General features: G+C 36.5%; 1 protein-coding gene across 4 annotated transcripts in view; it reads right to left on the bottom strand.

The window, feature by feature from the left end:
- The window catches only part of KLHL5 (kelch like family member 5), a 50,263-nt gene that overhangs the window by 29,133 nt on the left and 641 nt on the right, over nucleotides 1-20,489 (bottom strand). The window contains exons 2-3 of one of the 4 annotated variants that reach the window (XM_064710286.1): nucleotides 18,444-18,537; nucleotides 1,443-1,628 (exon numbers count right to left, since the gene is read on the bottom strand). In XM_064710286.1, coding sequence (XP_064566356.1) covers nucleotides 1,443-1,585 — 143 coding nt within the window. In that variant the 5' untranslated portion in view covers nucleotides 1,586-1,628; nucleotides 18,444-18,537. Of the gene's footprint in view, nucleotides 1-1,442; nucleotides 1,629-6,962; nucleotides 7,355-18,443; nucleotides 18,538-20,489 lie in introns of those variants that run through there. The other 3 variants (XM_064710287.1, XM_064710284.1, XM_064710285.1) reach the window with 3 other exon arrangements.

Here is a 20,489-nt window from a genome sequence, read left to right as displayed (position 1 = left end):
GCAGCCCGCGTATCAAAGGACGAGAAGAGGCTTCAGTTCTTCTTTCGGTTTTTATGTTTATTAATTGTTTATCTAAAAGATTTTCTTTCAGCCGAACAGAGATCCACACAGCAGTCAGCCATGAGCACACTGTGCCGTCCCCCGGACCGCCACGTATCTTTATACCCATTGTTACGTATACAATATTTATCATTTTTCCCCAATACCATTATTCTTATAACTCGGTGTACTCTCAGTAATAACCAATCCAAAGTGCCACCGTGGCCAAAGAAGATGGAGGAGAAGAAGAAGAAGAAGGAGGACAGGACACACCCCAATTCCTCCATCTTACTCCTCTAAACCCCCCTGTACATAAATCTTAAACCTTTTGTCTCACCCTCTAATTAATTTAATCCCTTCACCATTCACCCGGTGAAGCCCTCATCCTTGTCGTCCCTGTGTAGGGTTAAAGTCCAGCCACCAGACACTTCTGGCAACATTCCAGGACTCCCGAGCCCCCCAAGGGTGGTCTCGGAGGCTCAGCATCTCAGGACTGAGATCTTGAGATCCGACATTCCCTGAGCTGAGTCAGCACAACAGTGTGGATAACATCCGAATAAAAGCAGAAATCTGCCTTTTTAAGGAAGGTACCAACTCCAAACCAGCAACATCTTCCCATCTTTTTATTACCATTACAGCATTAAGCTGCAGTTTCACTGTGGGAGTAGGAATCAGCAATGGAAAAGAAGAATGCTTTAGGATGCTATTTCTGTTGTACACCTCAACTTAGGAAACCACAGCTTACTTATACCTAGGTTCCTATTAAAATTACAAATTCTGTGCGTTAAATACCATAATGTGCTTCAGCTACACATACCTGTGTTTTGCAATCTTTGGTATTTTCCTAGATTTTAAGCAGCATACATATGATCTGTTGATTACACAGATGACAGAGAGGATAAAGTTTGAACTAATTTAGACCTCTAATACTGGCAGTGTTCAGAAGTCTCCTATCAAAGGACTCCTCTTACTACAGGAGCAAAAAACCTTTATGTGAACAGAAGACTGTACTTATTGTTAATTGTGACTCCAACAGCATAACTGCTAGTACAAAGAAAAAAATTAAACAAAATTAAATCTAAGAAAAAAAAATTATATTGCTCTATGGTAAAGAAACCACTACAACTTATAATATTCTGGGAGTGTATTTGGGACTTCTGGGGGTTTGTTATGCAAATATCATAAGTATACTTAGAAACAAAAAGAACTTAAACTTTTTTATTCTGTATTGCTTACAATAGAAAAAATAACTTTTCATTTCCAAAGAAATGTTAAAAAAATATATACCTGTTTAAATTGAATGGTTTAGGATGTTCTGACATTTTTTAAACAAAACATGGGACACACTTTGATGGTGCATTTGTAAATAATTATGAAGTTATTTCAATTCATGATAAACTTACCTGTGAGCTGGAATTCTACGATCACCAGCGACTAACACCACATCACACAGCTGATTGTGTCTAAGATAGTTCTCCATCTTTTTAAAAGTTTGTTCAGCATGGTTGAGAGCCTGAAAAAATTCATCTGAGGTACAGGGCTCCATTGTCTGACAAGATGATAAGGTGTGACTGCTGTTGGAGGTTCTGCTGAAGACAACAACAGAAATCTTAGTTCATACAATATTCAGGTGAAATTTTATCTACAAAGGGTAAAATAAAAATCACATGTGATTTTAAAGTGGATATGCATTATTTGTTTTAATATTTATTTCCCTGCTATTTTGTTTTTTTTCATATTTTCTTTATTCCTCCAAAACAATCTAGACCCTTGTGGAAAATGTATAATCATTTCATGTTGTACTCTTCAACTAAGTGAGACACAGAGATCAGCCCAGCAATTGAATCTGTAGTGCTGTCAGATGGTTAAGGAAGAACATCCACCAAGGCCCTGCAAAGTGAAAAAGTAATGGAAGGATGGCAGTAAGGAACCAAACCCCTCCCTGCCACTTATGTTTCACACTTAACCTAAGGTGGCCAGAACAAAACTCAGCTAGTAAGAGCATATGGGCATGCAGGGAAAAAAACCCCACAAACACATTGATACACCAGCACTCCTACTGCCCTCCTTGGGTCTGATATGAGATCTAGCACATCAGAAGTCAACAGGAGTGAAAAGCAAGGGTAGATGGGGAGAAAAATTATTCCCATCTGTATACACAAACACAGAAGACTGGGAAAAAACAGGAATAGAGAAAATGTAAAAGGAATGCATGGCCCTAGGAGATAAAGGAAATTAATCCTAATGATGTACACTGTGGAAAGCATGTTTTCCTCCTCACAGTTCTTTAACTGACCACTGCTTAGTTTTCAACAATGCAGGCAACTTATAAAATACTCTGGATCTAGCATAACATTTGGAAAGATGTGGTTTCACAATATCTGCTTCCCAACCCCTGCTTCCACAAAGATGTCATGAACTGAGCAGCATGCCTGGGGCTAAATCCACCATAAAACATCTCACTCCTTGGTGTAGGATACTCATTTCAAGACAGAGCTCTTCAAAACCAAAGTCTAAATTTCCAACAGAAGATTTTCTGTAAAGGGGAACTTTGTGGTTTGGTCTTGGGTTTTATCATATATTTTGATTTTTTTTCTTTTTTTTTCTTTTTTGTTTGCACATACCCAGATAGCTAAAAAAGCCAAGCAGTTTGGTATTTAATTCAGAGCAAAATCTAATAATGGATCAGAAATTAGATACCTGCCTACTGATTTCCCTAGGGGGACTTTATGTTAAATATTCTCACTGAAGCTGTGGTTAGCCATTTATTTATGTGTCAACTTCTTCCCTGCTCCCTGCAGCCCAGGAGTCACTTGTTCTGCTCCACCACCAGCCCTCTTACAGGCTGGAACAAGTATTCTTTGTGGCCATTTTGGAAACTGAATTGGGGGCTCATACAAAGATGTAACCATGTAACCATGGACAACATTAAACTGGCCAGCCGGGTGGCATTCTCAAGGGAATGAGCAAGAAGTACTCAGTGAAAGCAACTCTTTAACCAGCAGCCCTGAAAAACAAAAACCAGAAGTGGAATGGGTAGGTCACTGGTCAATGCACAAATACTGAGGAAATTATTCTGTATCTCCACGTCAAAATTTAGTACATTCTCAATTGGGTTAATATGTTGTGGTTTTTTCTGGTTTGTTTGAACTATATATTAACCCATATTCCTCAAAGTAACTTTGTTAATAACATTTTTAAAAAATTACACACTATCAGAATTTTATTTACATTACAACCTTAGAAAGTGTTTTGCAGATAGAAAGGAAGAAACCACAAAGGAAAAAGCCTGATGGATCACAATTTCACTGGAGCTATTGCCAGTTTCAAAACTGCACATTTTCCACACAGAACTCCAGTCACCACGCTCATTCAATAAGGAAAAATAATTGCAATGGTGTCTGTTCTCCAGTATCCACAATAAAATGTATTCAGAACACAATGGAGTCAAGCCTAGCTCTCCCTCTCATCTAAAGATGCTCAATCCCATACCTGCCCTCGAGCAAGTAACTTCCAGACCATTTTCCATAATGAAGGAACAGGAGAAAGAAAGACTAAGGTTCAGCAGTCCATAAAGAGAACATGAAAGAGATTCTAATAGTTACAGTATTTGCAAAAATTAAATAAAATTTTTAAAAAAGGAAAAAGAATGATTCAAAAGCTATTTGTGTCTGTTACCCTGTAACTGGAAATGAAAAATTTAAATGCCCCTCCTTCCACAAACTGTTTTATGAATATTTTTCCAGTTCCATTTGCAACAGCAATGACAACCTGGGAGAATTCCAAAAGTCCTTACAGCCTCAAAGGTCAGTGAGACTGAGGTGAAAATAAAAGACATATCAAAGGATTCTGTAGCTTGAAAACTCAGGGTGAGGAGGCAAACTTAGATTGGAAGTTACCATTACCAATGACAAACAACATCTCAAGAATGAATTTCAACACATAGCAACTAACTGTCAGGCTGGACACGTGTAATTCTGATCTTTGTATTTAATTTAATTACAAATTTTATAATTTCCAGTTCAGACACAGCTATGAATTGTAATCCTCTGTATTTTAAGTGCTAAAATGAAATGAAACAGACACAACATTCTGCACACAAGGTATGCCCAAGTATTTTTAGCTTTATCTCCACCATGCCTTCAAGGTCTGTAGATTGCTGCTAAGGCACCACCAAAAAAAGTTAAGAATCCAATGCTAATAGGATTACACTTTCTGTACAAGAGTCTGCAGAGCTGTTGGTGAGTTCTTAAAAGTGTATGAATCCAAAAGGATGATCATTGCCTCAGGGATGCAGGACAGTTAACAAACAGCAGCAATAGAGGAAATCTAGGAGATGAACATCTGCAGAAGAATTCAAAACTCCCTGTCCCAGTAAACAACCATTCGAGCTAACGCTGGTTACAAATGGCACCCAGGAGTACGATGTGAACAGTACTACAGCTGACTAGCTCTGATTCTTGAATCTGAATGATCTGTTCACATCTCACACACAACCTTGGTCAAAGATCTGGTACTAAATTTGGAATTGAACTCTATATAACATCAAATTAATTTGACAGCAGCTCTCCTCTAAATGAACCACATAATGATCTAAATGATGTCATAGTGACAAAGACCTTATCTAAATGCTTTTCTCCTTGTACTACATGGCAAGGCAAAGAGGAAGGACTGATACAAACAAAGCAGTAGAGCTGTTTCTGTTCATGTTATTAGGGCTTGTAACTGGGCAGTAAGTTACAGAGGAGCATAGAGGAAAGGTAACTATAGCTTCTACAGAAGGTTTTTTAAAAAGACTTTTTCATGCACATGATTTACTTGTAAAGGAGGCAACAATGTTTTCATATGGGAAAAAAAGCTCTTTGTAAACTACATAACAAAAGTGTTGGTATGGGGCTTTTTCCCTCGAGTCAACATATAAGAAGCCGTATTTTAGAATGCATAGAAAAAACATTTAATTAAGTCCTTAATATCAGAGAAACTCCAGGTGTTAGGCAGGACTGTGTAGTCTGTCCAAGAGCTTATACATTTTTAACAAATGACGTGAAGAAAACATGGCATAAGAGCAGTCTCTCCATAAGACAGAGATACGGATAACAATACAAAGCAAGCTCCCACACTGCCATTAGTTGCATAATAAATTGTACTGACACAGAACTCAAAACCTATCTAAATTATTTAAAGCATGTAAGGAAACATTAGCATGAATGCATACAGAAGACAGTAACAGAAATACAAAACCTCTAGATGCTATACATAATTAAGCAGATAATTTAAAAGATACTTCCAATTTACTAAGTTCAAATGCTTTGTGCATTTTCTCTAGTATATAACTAGAGAAAATTTTCTGCAACAGGAAAAAAAACCAAACCAAGACTTCTTAAAACCTCCTAAATAAGTATCTGCAGTTCTCCAGTTCAACAAAGGAACAAATTAGTTTTACCATATGCACATTATTGTCTTACAATTAAGACCAAATGTTGTACTATTTTCAATCTACACATTTATCTTTTAAAATTACACGTTTATTTTCCTACAGTGATTGTCTTGCTATGAAGAGAATATACTAACTGGGATAATGCTGCATGCAAAAATTTCCCATCAGAAATATATTTGCTGCTGGAAAATGATGTTATACCTGTATCATATCCAATAACATAGCTATTTAAAAATTTATATCTGAATGTCATTTAAAATGGGATCTCTTCAGAAGTGTGTTACTTACAGCTACACAGTTGTTGCAGCACAGTGGGACTGCTGTTATGATGCAGCAGTATGTAGCATTTCCTTTCCCAGTAATTCTAGTATTTTGACATGGGGTGATAAAAGCAAATACACTATGTTCATGTCTAAGCAATTTTACTCCCCTTCCTTTCCCTGAATCTTTAAAGGTCATACATACAATAAACAGTTCATGTTTATATTATGGACTACTTTGCCTTTCCACTACATTGATTCTTCTCCTAAGGAATGAAAAACACTCAACTGCTATAAGTAAATTGATCTGTCCTTAATAGCCTTTATTAAACAGTGTACCCTTTTAAGTAGCCACACTTTCTGAAATGCCACATCAGTGTAAAGCTGTCTTAAAAGCAAAAAAGCAAACATAACATTTTCTGAAATGGTAAGCAATTATGCACTACATGAGCTACAAAACAGGAAAAATACTTTTAGTGAAAGACTGACTGACTTATACAGCAAATGAAATAAAAGAATTTAACTGATATTTCACAATAAAGGTTATTAACTTGCCTGATTTACAATAACTGGCAAACAACTTTATTTCAAGAACAAGTTTTACAGTTTCATCTTTAGTAACGATGTGTAAGAAAAGAACACCAAAACATCTTTACAGATGCAATAGAAACATTTTTTCTTTTTCTGCCAGATGCACAGTTTAATTCAACCAAATGGGTTACTGGAACCTCTGTAAAGTACAAATTGATTGACTTTCAATTGATGCAATTTTTGTCTTTGATTTATAGTCTAAGTATTTTTTACAGCTCATTCTCTGTCTATAGATACATAGGGAAGCATGAGATCAGAATCAGAAGTTTACATTTTCATAATCTTCTCCTAACTGACATAACTAAACAATCAGTATCACTTCAAAATAATGTAGAAAGCATTCTGTAACGTTACCATGTAATGGGCAGTACCTTGTTCATAGCAGCATGTACTAGTACACTGTTTAAAACACGAGTGCATCCATGTTTGCACTTTGTTTATCCCCACTGACTGCCTTAAAAAGGTCCTAGTAAACACACAGAACCCGATTATAATTAATATTCTGTTTCTGATGCACAGTAGCTGCTAGGTTTCTGAAGCATTTGAGTTCAGAACAAAGGCTAGCCTACATATGCATACTAACTACAAACATGAAATGAAAACACATTTCTCACAATAGGAAAGTAATAATTAACCTGCACGAGCTGCTGTCCGATTCATTTTCTTCTTCACTTGCTCTATCATCTGTTTCTTGTCTGCCAAGCCAACGTGCACCTCCACAGTCTTCTGCTGAGAATTCAAATGCAGGGATTTCTGAGGTGGATGCCATTGGCCAAAGAGGTGAATTCTGGAAATCCTGTTGGCTGGACCTTCTGTAACCAACTGATGTTAAAGGTAAGTTACCCGAGTCTAAAAACTTCCTGCCAGCAGTTGTTACATTTTGTCCTCTATTCCAGAAGTCTCCCTGATGGTTTTCAATTGCAGAGTTCGGGGCTGATGCCTGATGACCAAACCACCTCCATCTGATTTTTAAAATCTGCTTCACGTCAAACTCTTTACGAGAACCAGACATTCTTAGTGAAAGCCAGCGATCGTCTAGGCAACAGGGTAAGAAGCAGCACACATAAAAGAAGATTTGTGCACCCAACCAAGACAAGAGAAACACATGCTCTGCCTGTCTGTGGCAAGCAGATTTTCTACAGAAGGAGGGGAAAAAGCATTGCAATCACACAAAAAAGGCTTCTTTAACGGTATGTCATTTGAATATAAACAAAAGGCAACAGACAGTGAAAAACGCTGACATAAAAGAGGAGGTGAAACAATCACCTCCATCAGGAAAAATGCTAATCACTTCACCCTAAAAGCTCTGAGGCTGTTTCCTTGCTGCCTCTGACCATTAGGTTTCAAAAACACTAAACAATATTCATTAAAGCCCTTTCAAGCCCTTTCAATACCACCCCCTTTTCTTAAACCACAAATGACAGCAAACTGCAATTTCTATACTGCATCTTATAATCTGTTTCTTATTCTGTTAACTCTTGCTGCTACAGAGGGGGAAAAAGTGCAAAGATCAAATTAAATTCCTTCTACGCTGCTAAAAAATAAATTTACAGAGAAGAATCAAAGCCAACTCAAAGAGAACTGATTATGCTGGGGAGAAACTGAACTGTAAATAATTCTTTTTCCCATTACAGGACATGAATGAACTTAAAAAGGACAAGAACAGCCTTGGAAGGCTCAAGGGACTAGGAGTGGAGGCTATAAAGCCTTTCATCTTGATGTGCTTTGATTCAAATCTAGGTCTGCAGTAACCAAAAATTTCTATGTGAAATGAGCTAATGGTTTCCATTCACTTATACATCACTAAAACAGAAAGCAAGAAAAAACCAATCACTGCAAGACACCAGACAAACCCCTGCAAAATAAACAAGTCGTTAGACGACTGCTCAAAATGCTTCTTTCTAATCATACACTGTTCCACATCTCATTAGGAGCACTGTGATGGAACAGTGAAAAAGAGAGATGCATACTCTTGAGACAGAACTCCCCCTAGGACTGGTAATTTACTTAACATCTTAAAATGTCCAGCAAAAATTTTTACTCAAATGAGGAATAGCCATTCCTATGAATGGCCTAGAAAGCCTAACACTACACTGATATTCTCTGATATTATATACATTTATTCACAAAATGCACAATGACCAATTTACAGTTCCCATGAAAACCAGCCTATTTCCTCTCTGACACATGAAGCTAGTTAGGTATAAAATGCTGAGATTAATTTCAGTCACATGCAAATTGTAATAACAATTTTGGAACAAAATGAGGCACTGGATTTTATCAGTCCTTGATACAGAGATCTATGTTTTCAAATTTTACAACTTAGTCTGTTCAACTCTCCAGGATATATATGCAACAAACATACAAGTGCTTCTTTATTGCCCTACAGTTTTCATCAAAAGTGAAAGCCACCCTCTCTCAGATAAACATGATGAACTCCAAAATGTGGCATCTTGTAATTAGGCTACCTGCAGTATTATTTAAAACAGGCTATATGCAGAGTCCACATGAAAACTTAAGCAGTGCCGAATTTTACCACCCAAAACCCAAAGACTGTTTAAAATTCATTGCCAAGAGAATACCATGCTGTTTTCTGAGGAAACACAATGCTGTAAGTGCTAGTTTTAACCTGGAAAGCTCACCAGTCATTGCCCAGAGCACAGTTATTGATCTAAGTGCTTCTCACAAAGGCTAGCAAAAGCTCATTTCTACAGGAACTGCACTCCAGCTGCTTCCACAGAGATGCATTTCAGAGTGTGCACCTTGCTGGCATCCTGGCCTACCAGAAACCAAATACTGAGACCTTTGCAGCATCTCCAGAAAACAGCTGAAGATACATCAGATACAAGATGATTAATTAGATAAGTCTACAAAGCTCTTACCATCTTTCCTTGGGATTTAATTTAAACACAGAAAGATAAGGAAACATTTAAGAAAGGATTAGTGTTTTAATATATTAGCATGAAAATTGTATGGCTGTTTAACCAAAATGATATGACGTGCAGACCCCACTCATCTGGTACATATATAGCTAATTATTAAACACTTAACTGTAGTGTTCAAATACCATCATTTGTGTAACTGCAAGTTGAGTGAAACTGGAGTAAGGCTTAAGAAGTAAAAACAAAATGGCATCTTTTTATTTATCCTCTCCTTCTGTTTTTTATTGAAGATGGGTGTTCATTGAGGGAGAAGAAAGAAGACAAGCAACTGGTGTATTTGTTAACATTCATCAAACCTGCAATATTTTAATTATCCATCCTGCTATAAAAAGTAAGTTTTAAATACCTTTATTTCTGCTGGTATGGTAAATCCATTATACATAAGGAGTGACCTGGATTCTCATTCTTGTGTAACAGACTCATTTAAAATTCAAGCTGTCCCAGTGCAAGTCTACTAAGACAGTGGCAGATTTGTGATTCTAGTGCTTTTTCAGCACTTTTCATTGATTTACTGGCAAAAACAGCCCAATTACTGCTTTTCTTTGGCTGTGAAGCTATGGGCTCAAACATAGATTAGAAAACAAAATGTGCTGCAGTTTTAACAGACCAAACCACAAAACTCTTTTCTATTCTCTTTCATTTTTCTAGATTAAAGAAACTCTTGCTCCTCTACACACTCTCAAAATTACAGTTCTAAGACTGACAGCATAAATATCTAAAATATTTCTCTGTTTCATAGGAATATTTGTATTATAGATGACAAGAAAGACAAGTGACAGTTAATTCTTCAATTTAAACTGACAGTATTCCTCAGAAATAATTGAGGGCCTCTTTTCTGGACAATCTTTGTTACTATGAATAATGTGATATCTTTTATCAGATCTCCAGCCAGAAGTTATCAGACTTTTGAGGAGATCTCAAACTGTTAGGAGTTCCACTGACTATGATCACCCACACTTCATCGTTGGCATCTCATCTGGTGATTGGTGACACAAATCCAAATGCCCACCCCCTATGGCCTCCCATCATACATCCTTGTAAAGCACTAACTCATTTCTGAGAAACCTGCTCAATCCATCCTAGTCAAGCACAGCATACACAGATTTGGTAAGGATTCTGAAATATTTTTTCATCTACTAAGGCAAAAGCTTGCATTTATTGAGAAAGCAACAGTGCTTATATCCATTTTTTCTGACCTTGGCGACTGTTGCAGTTTCTATTTTGTGGTGAATCAAAATATTTCAAATACAAGTACACTGTCACTTTTGAGAACATAATTCAGTTCGTATTAACAAGGTTGTGTAAGCTTACTGTGAAAACAATTTTGAGAACTCTGATTTTTAATTGAACAGATTGATATTCCTTCAAGTGGAACACCTGAACATTTAATCTCATATGAAGAGCTTCACAAAGCCATAAATCCCTGCAGTCAGCAGTGGGGGACATTTCCCAGATTCTGGCTTGTGAACAAAAAGAAACATCTAAATAAATGCTGTATGTTAAATCTGCAACTGTGTAAATAGGTAACAACCAAGAACATAGCATGACAGCTTCAGAAATTGCCCTTTTCAAAATCTTCAGACAATTTATCTGCATAGAGATAAAAACCAATTTTTTTAACTAACCAAAAAATTTACTACACTGATATTCTCTGATTTAATATGCACTTACTCATACAAGTATTAAAGATTGCAATCCAGCATAACTAGATGAATTTAAACTATTTTAGTCTTAAGATACCTCTACTGTATATTTTGAGGGAAGGTGTACTTCATATTTAGAGTGTATCACTAGGAAATATGAAAATATTAGTATTTAAATAATAAGATCTAGTGCTTTTGTTGATTTTTCCTTTTTCTTGCCAAAGGAAATCAGTCAAGTTTTCAAATAAACAAACATGTATATGGAATACTTTTTTGAGGCATTTTTAATATTTAAATTTCAACACTACTTTTCATGGTAACATTTTTTCTGTCACTACTATGATTTGACTCCAAAACCTTTCACCACTCAACTTCAAGGCAATTCAAATAGAATATATTCAAGGTATTTAGTGTGTCAAATTAATTTTAAAAGGGGCCATAAAAGCTTAGGTAGTCCTGAGAATATATTAATGATCATTTAAAGTGCCAATTAAGAATGTAAATGTCAAAACAATTACATAAAGTATTTACCGTGACTTCAAGAGTTATTTTTTGAAAAAATAATGCTGAACAAAAGCATTAAATAAAAAAGATAAGTTTTAGACGTAAGCAGACTCATTAGGATGTGAAAAAGCAATATTGTCAATGTTTAGTGATCCTAGATGTGCATTTGAAAACATAAGAAAGACTCACTGGCCATAATAATCAAATACATACTTACAGCATTAAAAGGCATTCAAAATTTAACACTTTTAAAAATGGGATTTCTGAATTTTAAAATATTAATTTGAGGCATTAAGATAACTGCTTAAAGAAAACTGCTATAGATGAACTTCAAACTGCAACTCTGCTTATAACTATGCTTATGTTAGAAGAAGTGTTAAATACTTTCTTTTTCCTTCCCTATTCCTGTGTTCCAGATCCCAAAGTTACTGAAACAGCTCAACAAAGACTTCAGGAAGATTGCTATATTAATGCTTCATGACTCTATAAAACAATAATCTCTTCCTATGCTGAAGTTTTATATAAATGCAAACACTTCTGGTTTGCAGTTATGTTCAAAGGGCCGTACATCAGCAGCTGTGGCACAGTTCATTCAGGAGAAAGAGAGGAAAATGTCCTACAGCTACTGACTTCATGGACTTAAACTCATTGTTCTGACTGGCAGAAATGAGCTGTAGCCAAAGTACTGGTACTGCATCCCAACTTTCTGCCACTCTGCATTGCTCATTTCCCTGGAAACACGAGGGAGCAGTCAGCTTAACAACAGCATGGAAGGACCTGTACAGAACAGCCTGGCTTGCTGCTCATTTTATTCAGCTAAGGGTGGGCAACAAGAGAGATTTCCACATGTAATACAAGACAACATTGTTAGAGCCAAGATCAAATATCATACTGGTTCACCCACAACAGAAGTTCTGATTCAAGACATTTGTACTTCTTTAAGATTAAAACATTAACATTGCTTTATTCAGTTAATACTGCAGCATCATCAGGGACTGCACCATCTACAAGTAAAGCCATAGTGCAGAGCTCTTCCTCAGTAAACAGCACAGTAACCTTACTCACTCAAAAAATGGGCACTCCAATTCATCAGGTCAGATGCTGGTTTTAAGTTAAAATTGACTTGTAATACAAAATGGACAACACAGTGAAGGGCCAGTCTTTCAAAACACAGAACCAGTATTCTGTACTAAAAGGGTCAAGTAGCAACAGGTGAAGACAAGTAAGATTCCCAGTTCATTCCTTCACCAGGTGAAGACAAGTAAGATTCCCAGTTCATCTACTCCAGGAATACCAGTAGCACCAATTCTAATGGAAACAAGGTAGTCACAAATTTAAGAGACAAATCATCTCCTTCAGAAACGTCACTGTTAAGAAAGAATGGTAAAAAAAAGCACTGTTCTGCAGACACTTAAAGATGTCCTGCTGAAAGCAAAGCCATTCTTTAGAATGAGTTTAGGAAGGTATTGCCTAATAAAGTTACAAAAGACCATAAAGGACTGATTGAAAGATTGAGACAAATCAAAACAAAATAACAAGGAGATAGTTTCCTCTCGTAGGCTTAGTTTGCTGGGCAAACTATGACAATATTTTAACATTTTTCCAAGACAGCAGCAGTAGTGTTATTTCACCATTAAGTATTCAAATTTCTTCAAAAATTCACAGAAAAAACTGGTAAAGGATAACACTACCAACATTGTCAACAGCAGAGAGGATGTTTATTTGGTAAAAAATGACAAGTATTCACAGTTCTACATTAGGCACCATATAAAAATCCACCAGGTTAAAAAACACATTAAAAACCAGTGAAGAAGCAGATTTGCAAGTGATTAGGTAATGCAACATAGTACTCCATGCCAGACTACACAAACTTCTAAGAGAAATACATAGAGGTCTGTGGGTGAAAAGTTTACACTGTATTTAAATGTCAAGCTATGCAATGCCACAGCCACTGAAGCAAAGCACTTCAAGACACAAACTTGAGCATTCTAAATAATCATTTAACACCAAAAAACACCTCAAGAGACCAATTTCTCTCTCAGTGAGGATTTCTGTTTAATTAGCAGCTTCAGTTAAGCCCATCCCCCCAACCGAAAATTTAAGTTGCATAAGAGATAATATATGAGGATATCATATCTTATTGCATATTTATAAAACAAGTGGTGTGATCTCATTTGGAATTCCTTGTGTGCAACTGATCATTGCAACTGATCACTGCAACTCAAAAGCAGTGTTGCAGAAAACAGGGTTCACAGAAAGGCAATACACATGATCAAAGTATAAAACCAACAATCATGACACTAGAAGGCAGAATGCTTTACAAGAATCATACCAAAATCTGTAAGCATCAAGATTAATGTTTATGAGAATCATAATGTCTCATAAATATGAAAAACAACTTCTATTTAAAGAATCAATGTTGGGAGTTACAACGTTTTTAGAACCCAATTATGCACAACATTGCAGATGCCAAACAGAACTTCTCAGAAAAATCCTTTCAATATAAAGATTTCTACCACCATTTTGCCCACCTGGAGTTGAATCTTAGAAGAGGCATCATAGGCAACCTGAAGGACTCAGGGGTGCATCAATGTGCATAAATAAATATACATAAATAAATAAATGTCTTTCAGGGGTGTCCAGCGACAGAATCAATAGGCAACAACTAAAACACAACATCTAAACATGAGGAAAAACCTTCTCACTGTGAGGGTGACTGACTGCAGGTTGCCCAGAAAGGTTGTGGGGTCTGCATTTTTAGAGATATTCAGAAGCTGTCTGGACATGGTCCTGGGCAACTTGCTCTTGGTGACCCCTCTTGGGGAGAGAATTCAATGCCTTGTATTACCTGCTTTTATTACAAGCATTGTAACTTGCTGATAGATTTTTCATGTTACAATAAGCTTCACGAAGTTAAAAGCAAGATGATTAAACTGGAGATGTTAACTAAAGGCTTCCATTGACTTTACTGTGATGTGGCTCAAGGAAGTATTATCAGAAAAAAAAAGCAGAACAAATCACAGTATATTTAACTATTCTCTTCACTCTAAAACAAAACTAGTCCACTGACTGGATCAATGTTGCTTAAAATTGTATATATCTGAGGCACATAAGGAAAAATATCTTTTAACTCTTTCCTTTGATACTATTAAATCTCAGGTTAAGCCATGCACCAAGCCACTGTGTACTCCTAACCACAATCAGAAAACTGGTTTCTTAGGTTCTTTATTCTGTCTCCACAGTGTCATGTGAAAGTAACCTCAGATTCCCCACTATGATTTATTTTACAAGCTCTTCTGTCAAAAATTACAGTTCTGCATGTTTCACCTCACGTAGTCTCCCTTATCCCACATGTATGCATATCCCTCCCTACCAAGTACCAGAACAGGCAGGACAAGCAAATTCTTTGTCATATTTAGACCGAGAACAGACAGGCTCATCAGCTGGTAGGTCAAATAATATCACTTATTTGGGCTTTTCCTACCTACTTGTATTCTCAAAATCTTGCAGGAATTTAAACACAACAAGGGCTCCATTCTGTCAGAGTTTGACTGAAACTGGCAAGTAGACAGAAATGTTATTAGGGAAGAACTGACTAAACCACAAGACATAAACCAAACTTGCCTGGGGAGATTACAGACTCACAAGCTGCCTATCTTTTGCTTCTGAGTATGCACAACTTAGCCTGGGTGGCTACAGATCACCTAAGCCCAGGATTTATAAACAAAGTAAAACAGAAATCAACACAAAAGCTGACTGTTCAAACACAGCTCTGAGCTCCTACCCTTCCATGGTTGTGTAAAACTGAAATGAGCTTAAGGATAGAGGGAACAATGCAGAAATCCAACCACTTATTAAATCACTGAGGAACTTGCAGAGTTGACTGTTCAGCTCTCCTAAGCAGCATACTGATCCCATCTCAGCTGCCTTACCCATGGTTTTAAAGGAACCCTGAAATGTTTCCTGTTCTGCACTGAGAGCAAGAACTGGACACCAGCAATATACATAAAGTGCCAAGAAGAACACAAGATACTGTTGGCACTCCCAGGTGCATGAGGCCCATTACTGAAGTAATATGCTCAAAAAAGAGAAAAATCTTGAATTCAGATTGCTAAACTGTCAGAAGGAGAAAGCATAATTGATAAAACCCAATTATTTGTTTAGTGTGTGTTTTTTCCATTCTCTCTTATCAACTACAGCCATTTCTTAAGAGAAATACAAAACTATGTATTGTACTACTGCGTGTAGATCTCCTCAAATTTAGAGGGTCTGCAATCATTTGTCCATTGCTCCTCTTCATTAGTTTAAAGTTCTAAAAATTATTTACTTAGCTTTCAGTACTTGTAAAAATTATTTTTCGTTCATTGAATTTATAATTTTTCAAACAACAATAATGTTTGAATATTCACTGAAACTATCAATCTGGTTTAAGTACAATTGTTCTTGAGTTGAACCATCAGACAATTTCTTATGCACAGGTTCAACTTAGGTTTGTATTTGTTAATTACAACAACTGTCAGGAAGTGAGAAGAGGTACAAAGTGAAGTTCTATTACTTATCACTTGATCTGCCCACATGTTTATAAACTCATAGACTAATTCTAGTTAATTACTTTTATTTCCTTGAAAAATACTTCCAAATTTAAAATGCTGTGTTGCTTGGTGAAGATCTTGCCAAGTCATATCAAGTTATGATAACATTATGAAATGCCCTACCTCCTTAATGCTCTCATTAGAGTTTGAATGCAAAAGCTTGTGATTACATTTACATTCAAAAATATAATTTCCCATACTGCATGTAAAAGAGCAAGATTTAAACTTTGATTTCATCTTTGGCAAGGATGAAATGACCATTTAATATTCAAAAGTATTTATTTTTAGAATATTAGAATACATTTAACTATCTACCAGACAAATGCATATGGATCTAAAGAATAACCAACATATAATACTTCACAGCAACTGTCAGGCTAATGGCTTATTCATGCAAAAGTCAACATAAAACATCTACTCTGCTAACAAGTATGAACTTGCTTGCAAACAATCTAACCATCAAAACCATCTTCCTATCAACTTCTCCTACATCTCCTCACCACATGCACGCTACTTGTAAAACTTTAACTAACTTGCTAATTCAGCCATATGACTATTTTTATTCTTTACAGTTCAGGTTAGTAAACCTCTATGGACTTGAGTCTTCTCTTTCTCTACACCATGAATATGCATCATATGACACAGCCAGGTGCTATGATATTTAATCTGTTTTAAGGCTATACTTCAGCCTCATTTTGACAAGTTCTGTTCTGAGACTGAGGCTAAGTAAGTCCCAGAATGGTGTGAATTTTTTTTGTAATAAATGACACTACTTCCACCCAAATCAACTCAAAACTGCTCTAGTCAGATCATATCATCATTGTGCTTTATTAAGTTCTTCTCAATAGTTTCAATACAATGTATATTTGCTATCAGACAAAAGCATCAGCTAAGGCAGTGAGACAAGCCTATCCACGTGCATTTTCAAAGAAATTAAGCCAGTACTCACTCTACCTTAAATTTCACTGTTTTACAAAAACATCCTGTACAACTTTGTGAGCAGTCTTCCATTTACTCTGAAATTCTGTTGGATGCTCTTGGAAGAATCCAAGTTACCACTCAACATTTTTTTTAAGTATATCCAGTTGTTATGGAAGACATCATGATTTTTAACATCAGTTGCACTTAGAACTGCCAGAAGAGGTAATTAATTGGCAAAATATTCCTCTGAACAGATTCAAATCAATAGTCAACTTTACAGAAATTTGTCCTCTGGAAAAATGCCAGCAAAGTCCCTAAGACATAATTAAAAACCAGCAGCTCTGCTCAATAATTAGTCATTCTACCTTGCAGTAAGATGGGAATAAAGACATATCCCACAGTGATCGACCTTTTCAGTTCCTTCTCTTTGTAGTATTTGTTTCAAATCCCTTTCAACTTTCAGGACCACTGCAGAAAGGGTGCAGGTCAAGTCTGCACAAATTCTGACAGAGGTTGGCTATTTTGGCAAGAGGAGCTACCACATCTTCAACTACTGCAAAGCAGTGAAAACACAAAGCCTGCTCACAAAGTAAATTCTGAGGAACCTTAGCAGTTCTTACAATGTTTAAAGCTCAAGAAAGTGTTGATACCATCTGTGGTGGAAGCTACCAACAAGGGTATGGATTGACTGAGGGAAACAATGTGATCATGACATGAACAGGGAGAAAGACCATTTCTTTTTTGTACTTGTATCACATGAGTAAATTCTGAAGGAAACATTCCCAAAGCAGAGACATCTCACAGTCAAGAAAGCAAATTTTTTTCACTTTAGTAAAACCTAGTATTTCTAAATTAATTGGATTGCTTTTGTCACCCTTAGCACTTATTTTTCAGCACTATTTTACTTTATAGAGAGTTCAGATAAAGCTAGATTCTTGCACGTATTCATGCTTTCAACATTCTTTTATCCTTTTCCTTTGTGCAAATGTCAAAGCTACTCCCTTTGACAATTACTTTCACTTGGAACAGTCTTACTACTTTGTTGCTAAAAAAATGAAATAAAGTGAAACCCAGTCACTATTATTGGAGTGATGAGATTTGATTGTGCATTTGGTGGGCCTTTATTCATATTAATTTCTACCAAAAGCAGTATTTTCTCTAACAGACTCTGTATCAATTTCCCTGTTCATCCTATAATGATTAAAAGATGCAAAGGCTTCTCATGCACTTTGAAAAGATCAAAATTGAACTTTACAGTAATGCTGACAGTCTTCTATAAAGCATACTTTGACAAAGAGCACAAGGGTTGAAATCACATAAAAACAGTCCAAACACTGGCATGTGAAACCCACAACAGCAAAGTCATTGCTGCTTATGCACACTTTTTTTGTATTATATAATACAAAAAAAAGGATGAAATTTCAGGTGTAAGGAAGAGTATGTACCCTTGTGGGCTAAAATCACATTCATTGTAGCATAATTAACTGTTAGAATTGAGTAAATACAATACTTACCTATGACACTGGAATCATCTCTAGTTGTTCACAGAATCATGTGGTTCCATTTATCTTCCTCTTTCCAAGCAAAATTGAGGTAGCAGAAAAAAATCTAGAGACAGAAAAATACAAGTAAGAACCATCCACTGGAGGGGAGGAAAAAAAATTAATAATCTCAAAAGCAGATTTCCTACTCTGTTCAGATAGAGCTTCTTTCAATTTGTTTTGTGATTATTACACTTACTGATAGGAAGAGGCTAAAAGTGTCACTGCAGAACTGTCACCTCAGTTCCTTCCACAACTTCCAGTTACATACCCATCAACAAAGACTCACAAAAAAGAGGGGAAATTATTATGAAATGTGAATATGTAAACTCTCAAGAAACACTGTTTTTTAAAGACAGTACCTCTTGAAAAAAAAAAATAGCCTTAGTCCACTGTCACCCTTATCTTTGATTCCCTTCCCTGAGGGAAAAGCAGTGAAGAACTGATGTGCCACATGAAGCACTTAAGCTGAGCAACAGTGCCAAAGAATAACACTGACTGCATTGGTGAATAAAGCCAAGTACCAGCACTAAACATGATTCCCTAAATGGAGCAGCTCTATAAAATTCACACTTACTGCTACAGTGGTTCTCAACCCTTACCTATTTACAGGCCACTAAAAATTTTCTTACCCAAGTTAGACTCTGCTCAAAAAATCCAGCTTGCTGAAACAGTATGCATCTCCTTTTGGCTTGGCACCAAACAAATTACTATTTGCACAGTGCAGTGAAAGAAAGTAGCCTTACATGATACCAGCATGCATAATGTGATACCTAATATGTAACCTCTCATGGTCTGGCCTTTCTTACTGGCTTCCAGAACCTTGCAGGTCTCTGAAGGGTAATACCACCTCATTCTTGCACCTGCAGCACATAACCTCATCTCTTCCATATGAGTGTTTCTTAAGGCCACTCAGCCCAATAATACACATGCCTATGGGCAGCATGGCCTTGCTGGGAACTTTGAGTGAAAGATTCTGTTCTTGTGACAAGAAGCAAGCAGTGGATAGTCAGGTTTATAACTTCCGCATTTTTCTACTAGGTAAGACTGCTGAAGGAAAAGCAATTTAATTTCTATGGAAAGAGGAAAACTGCAAGAATTTTGCAAGGGAAATACAGAATCATATTATAATTTCTTCAGAGCTGTAGAAACTTCCATTATTGGGTCATGCTATGTCTGATTAGGTAATCCATATCAGGAAACACTGAATTATATCAACAAAACCACATGACATAAACATAAGCAAACAATAAGCTTTTAAAAAGCATGGGTGATACAAAAGTCCAGAGAGTTGGAACAAGTCCATCAATATGAATTGTCATTGTTAGCAAGAGCTTGCAATTACTGTTTGACCATAATGGTCTAATGGAAGATTTTCTTCATCTTCACTCAAATTCTTTTCAATTTTAAATTACCAGTTATTGCATTTCTGTGAAACACAATGTGTTAGTCTACTGCCATGGTATAAACATGCTGTGCTTAGTAGTGGACCTGCTCATGCAGAGGAAACTGACTGATGGATGGATGGTCCAATGAAGTTGACACAAGGCAGAAGAAAACGCTATTTGATTCAGATTTATCCAGTACATGGTTTGTCTAGACAGAAAAGCTACACCACCATTACCACGAGCTCAAGTTTTTATTCCTGTTTATGCTCGTAGAAGACCTTCAAAAATGACTGTATTTGGAGATCAACTCATGTAATTTCATAATCGACTTTTAAGTAAAAGAAAGGAACAAAGCCAAGCCTTCCCTTTTCACTGTTCTGATATTACTGCCCAAAAAGCCGAGCAGGAGCCTGGGGCGGCTGGCTTTCAGATGGGCTGCCCCGCTGCTCAGGAAGCTCAAGCAGTCCGAGCTCAAAGCCCTAAGCCACAAAAACGCTTTAAGGAAAAACATAAACCAGTAATGTATATAAGCAGCAGCTGTTTGATGTTCAACACTTATACTTCTGTCTGTTCCCCGTGTAATAACGCCGCTCCCCATGCAGTGAGGTGGCAGTCAGACACGGCTCTATTC

The sequence above is a fragment of the Zonotrichia leucophrys genome, chromosome 4 (genome assembly GCF_028769735.1).
Source record: "Zonotrichia leucophrys gambelii isolate GWCS_2022_RI chromosome 4, RI_Zleu_2.0, whole genome shotgun sequence".
In the NCBI taxonomy this organism is placed as follows: domain Eukaryota; kingdom Metazoa; phylum Chordata; class Aves; order Passeriformes; family Passerellidae; genus Zonotrichia; species Zonotrichia leucophrys.
The sequence above is the reverse complement of the archived record's forward strand: the minus strand, read 5'-3'. Positions and strand labels throughout refer to the sequence as shown.